General features: G+C 33.0%; 1 protein-coding gene across 1 annotated transcript; it reads left to right on the forward strand.

Annotated features, from left to right (window-relative positions):
* The first annotated feature begins 1,282 nt into the window (after window positions 1-1,282).
* LOC133284655 (uncharacterized) lies at window positions 1,283-4,746 on the forward strand. Its single transcript, XM_061481723.1, has 3 exons — window positions 1,283-1,304; window positions 2,765-3,070; window positions 4,476-4,746. The coding sequence occupies exons 2-3, from the start codon at window positions 2,783-2,785 to the stop codon at window positions 4,587-4,589; spliced, it is 402 nt and encodes a 133-aa protein (XP_061337707.1). The 5' UTR covers window positions 1,283-1,304; window positions 2,765-2,782; the 3' UTR covers window positions 4,590-4,746.
* Window positions 4,747-5,732: the final 986 nt, after the last annotated feature.

Here is a 5,732-nt window from a genome sequence, read left to right on the forward strand (position 1 = left end):
GATGTGGTGGTGGGGTCAAGGTGGGATGGTAACAGTGACAATATGGTGGTGGCGACTGTGGCAAAGACAGTGGTAGTATAGTGTTGGCAATAAGATTGGTTGGGTTGGGATAAATTTGGAGTTGAAAAAAAACTCATCCGAACGAGTTTATATTTACCTAGGTGGGATGAATATTTGTTAATATGCATTACAATTTTTAAATCATTCGTAGATGAATATAATATAGTTTATGTAAATCTTTGTTGATATGCAATAGAGTTTTTAAATTTAACCCATGAATAATATATGTGTGTGTGTGTGTGTATGTGTGTGAAGCAGATTCCATGCATATGAAGCAAATCAACAAGCATAGATAACCAAACAAACAAAGAAACCAACAAAAGAAAAACGATTCTTGGAAACTGGATTGATTTACATGAACTGAGCGAACAACGAACCCTTCCCGTCTTGCATATTCATCATAAAAATACTTAGCAGAATCTTCATTCAGTTTTCCATGTATCGGAGGTTATTTGAATTTTGAATTTAATGTAATAGGAGTTGATTGTGATTTGTATTTAATAGGAGCTGATTGTGTTTTGTATTTAATAGGACGCAATCAGCTCCTATTAAATACAAATCGTAATCAACTCCTATTACATTAGATTCAAAATTCAAATAACCTCCAATACCGTATTTGTCTCATTCAATCAATGCTTTCACGCTCATTTGGGATATTTAATAGATTAAATATAAGTGTTAATCGACTAAATCAATTAAGAGGGATATTTAATTGATTAAGAGGGAGATTTAATCGATTAAATCTTCAAGTCAACCATTTTTTCAAATTTTGACAATTTAATCGATTAAAGAGGGGCAGATTGGTAAATAGTTTTGTAATTTTCAATTTTAAAAAACGGAATACATATTTGATTTATGATTTAAATTAAAAAATCTAAAAAATTATTATTAATTAGGAAAATAAAAAAAAATTGATTATACTAAATTTTTTTTGCCGCGATTCGAACCCGCACCAACGTTGTTGAGCGTTTGCGAGTAAACCACCAATCCAACTTTAGATTGCAATATCGAGTTACAATATTTGTTTGTTATTTAAAACATTGTCCTTTCACTTTCATTGGGTGGACTTGTTTCCCTCCTTGCAAAAATTGTTTTAAGTATATTGCAATATTGTCGACTCTTAAACTTGAAAGTAGTGATGTTTAAGTATATTCTCTTCTCTCTGAATTTGCCCTAACGCTTTTTGTTGAAGGACCTCAAGGCCAAGCTTGCCTTGCTCCCTCGCTAAGGTCACCATCGGTGGTGTAAAAATAACTGCTTTTCTTTAATGGTTTCTTTATTTGTGTTTGTGTTTATGCTTTCTTTTCATTTGGGCTTGCAGAAAGGTGGTGAACTAGGAATGTCCGGTAATACCCTAACCCTAACCCCCAAAAATGGGGTTGTCTTGTTTTGTATCTATTAACATCGCTGGTAATCAATCAATCTGCATTGTGCGATGTTAAAATGGACGACTTTGGCATTCTCCTTTTTCAATTTCTCAATAACCAGACAACGTAGATCTCTATTTGGCTTTTGGATTTTCACCTGTTTCAATGTTCCACCAATTATAAGCTATTACGGTAATGAGATGGCATGACAAGTCCCTTGATATTTTTTATGATTAAATTATTATCATTAAAAAAAATTTGGTGGAAGATTGAAATCTTTTGTATAGGTACAACTGTGATTATGAAGGTGAAACAAAGTTTTTGAATTTACTTAGCAGAGGTTAAACCGTTTTGCTTGAGCAATTCTTTCAGTAGTAAAGATTAGACAAATTTTTGAATGTGTACTTTTTTTGATTTTCTGTGTGTTTTGCTTTAAGTTTCTGAATTTTACTGTCACTGTTTCTGCTTGTTTGTTCAGATTATGCTTTGCTATGGTGTTTTGGTAGTTGCTGATCACCTGTGTCTATTTTTTTTTAAATGAGACTTACATTATCAAATGGTGAGCTGTATTTCCTTTTCATATTGTTATACCTTCCATGTGACAGTTTTGTGTCCTTTTAAAAATGAGGGTGAAAATTTCAGGGATGAGCTTTATATAAAAAATTGTATAACTCATCCTTGAATATTTGACTCCCAATTTTAAGCACATACCATATTGGCTGTAGGTGTGAACCAAAAATGTCTTTAGCTTATGAAAGCTGATATAAAATATCTATGGTCTAGCTTAACCAAAAGATTGAATTTACTTTTGGGTTTTCTTTGCTGTTATTTTGTGAATGTTTGATACATGATATGTCCATGCAATTGAATTTACTTTTGAGTTTTCTTTGCTGTGTTGATTTGTATAGGAATTTCCGTGGTTAATTCTTTTGTATGCAACTGATTTGAGTCTCTTCAGAATGTGGTATAAAACTATTTTCGAAGAGCTTTGCTAAATTGAGTACGCTTGTGCTCTGCATTTGTTGTTTGTCTTTAGCAGTTTTTAAGGTTTCTTTGGGGGTCAGTTAGTTTGGTAATTGAGAAGTGAAAAAAACTATTTGGATTTTGTCCTTTGGTTGATTGGTACTCTAAAGAGTTTAGTTACAATGGTCTCTATTTTTGTGCAGGCATAGTAGCTAATTCAATTGGGTTTAACTATCATTTTGCATTGAATGGAACACTTCAAATTGTATGCAACTTTGTCCATTAGGAAGCTAGAGTAAAGAATGTATGTATTTTATTTGTGAATGAGGAAGTTATACATGCTATTTGATTACATGTTTGATGTTGTATTGTAGGACCAATTACTAACAGAGATGGAGGAAACATCTTCTAAAGAAGAAGCCTATGAACGTGTCTTTGGGAAGGAGCATCCTGGACGCGTTAGAGGAATGGGGTTCGGGGTGGTTCCAACTCAAATGCGTAAGCGTTGTGGTGATTCTGCATCATCTTCTAGTGCCGGTCCTTCGCAAGCAGAGTATGATTCGCTCAAAGAGGAACTCGACACTTTGAAAGGGAAAATGAGAGAAATTGATACCTTGAAAGCACAAATGACATCAATTATACAACAAATTGGTGCTCAACAACCTTGTCATATAAATGAGGTAAATCTTGGGTCATAATCAAATGGATACTTTGTATTGCACAATTTTCCTTGCAAATTTGTTTCCACTGGTTGATGAAATTAGATGACTGACTTATCTGCATTTGAATATTCATTTCGTATTCCATATGGGTCATGTAGTTTAAACTGTGTTATTGGAAGATTTTTTAGTGAGCAACACACACACATGTGTGTGTGTGTGTGTGTATATATATATATATGCATTCTCAACTAATAAAGAACAAAACTGGTGAATGGTACGTTTGCAATCATTAGTCCCCAGTTTGTTTTTTCTTTGAAGCTATTAAAAAGGCACACCTCAGTAAATAAATAAATTACTGATGTTTCTTTCACTTTATTTTCTCGTAAAAAATATTAGCTGGTAAAACTTAAGAGCCTAGATTAAGATTCGAGTAGCTAACCTAAAATGTACTCATTGCTGGAGAATAGTTCATCTAGTACTCTTTATAAATCTGTACCACCACAATCTTCAAAGAGACCAGTTTCTTCTCAGCGCTAAAGAGCATTTCAATTGCATCATTTTCTTTTGCACTATCTGAGCCTTAACTTCACCAGCACAAGCACTGTAAACTCTCACTAACACCTCAACGAAGATTAGACAGACAAAGAAGCTTTTGCACCCAAAAGAAAACCATTCAAAAAATACCATTCTCTAATCAAAACATTACCTTGTAATTGAATTAACCGTACATGTGTGTCAGTGTGTGTAATAAAACACAAAACTTCTAAAAAATTATTACATTAACAACAACCCCACTTTCTCATTCTCAAGCAAACCAAACATATAATGAATATTAAAAAATAAGCCATGTTAACGTGGGGAATTGACATGGACAGAGGCATGCAAGAAATATAATCCATAAAAAAAATGATACATAGACAACAAAAAACGGAGGGTGAGATGGTTCTCAAACAGATGAAATTAGAATTACAAACAGTAGTAGCCAAACATGCTCGGAATAGACTATGAGAAATAATTTCTTTTTTAACCATTTACCTGGGGTTGAGCCTTGTGCTCTCCATTCTTCATATTCTGTCAGCATATATATAATATCATAAAGTGGAAAAAATAAAAAATTAAAGGTTTGCATTTTAGAGTATAATTTGTTTTATCTCTTAACCATGTTTTAATCCCCAAGTGGATCAACAGGGACCTCACTAATTAAAGTATTAAAACATTGTCATGCTAATTACCATGTTGTAATGGAAAAGTTTGCCTCTCACTGGAACTGGAGGGTTTAGGCTATGTTATTTTTGCCAATATGATTTACAGTTATGATAGTAATTTTGTGTGGGTAAAATGGGTGAACAAGACATGCACTCATTTTAAATCAGCTGGTTGATGTAGCATTTAATGCATGTTTTCATTTTTTTCAATGTATCAGGTTACAGATTTGGGCTCTCCAGGGGTCAGAAGATCTTCTCATGGTAGTCATAATCCACATAGTGAAGGACCAGATTCATCACCTTATATTCCATCTCCACCAGCACAACCTTGAATATTTTATTTAGACATTGATTTTGGACAATATTGTTGTCATTATCATAGGGATTTGTTCAAGGTTATTTACATAACAGTTGAGACTTTGTCCATACGTTGTTTAACATATTTTGTTCTATGATTTTGGATAATGCATGCATATATTCACTTTTAATCTTGTGATAAATTTATATATCTTATGATTTTAATTGATGTCTTTTAAAATTGTATGGATATGTATGCTCAAATGCAAAAATTCAATTATTAAATCATTAGAAAAAAATAATTAAATGCACAACGTATTTTAATAAGTAACCTTACATTCACAAAATTAAAACAAATATATAAAAATATTAATTTTATATATTTTGGCGGATAATAAAACGATATTGTATAAGAATGTCACAACTCATTGGAGGCGGTTTATTATCAATTGATTCCGCCTCAGAATTACATTTGGAGGCGGTTCAGTGAACCGCCTCAGAATAATATTTAAGGCTTGCACAGGCGTCAGTAACTAACCGCATCACTAACCGCCCCTGAATATATTATTGGAGGCTCAGAAAGCAAATAAGTGATTTATACTGAGTCGTTTAAAACCGCCTACAGAACCACCTCTGAATGTATTTATGAGGCAGTTATATTAACCGTCCTTGAATACAAAATTGATTCATGTTCTGATAATTGAGGCGCTAAAGGCCGCCTACAGAACTGCCTTTGTATATCGTAGGCGGTTATACCAGAGGTCCGTGAAAACCGCATCATATTGTCTCTCGACGGTGGTAAACTCGACGGTTCTATAACCGCCTCCCTGTGCTTTTAGAGGCGGTTTAAACCGCCTCCGAATGCCAAATTAACCGCCTCTAAATGACAATTTTCTTGTAGTGATATATTCAATAAATATATATATTACATGCATATATACAAAAATCTGGGTTACAGTTTAAAAAATAAAAATAAAATCTGGTTTACATGAAAGTGTGATAGTTTGGATAGGATTTAAACTCTTAACGGACAAAGCTCATTCATTTTCAAATTAGTATTAGTTCGCTCTTATCGTCTAAAATATGTGGAGCTCATACAATGAGTCCAAAAGAACTACAATACAATTATTACTGTTCAAAACATTATATTTTAAAATTATAAAACATTTTTAATTAGA

Source organism: Gastrolobium bilobum, unplaced genomic scaffold (genome assembly GCF_033153095.1).
Source record: "Gastrolobium bilobum isolate Gb01-03AN ecotype WA unplaced genomic scaffold, APGP_CSIRO_Gbil_v1 utg8088, whole genome shotgun sequence".
In the NCBI taxonomy this organism is placed as follows: Eukaryota; Viridiplantae; Streptophyta; class Magnoliopsida; order Fabales; family Fabaceae; genus Gastrolobium; species Gastrolobium bilobum.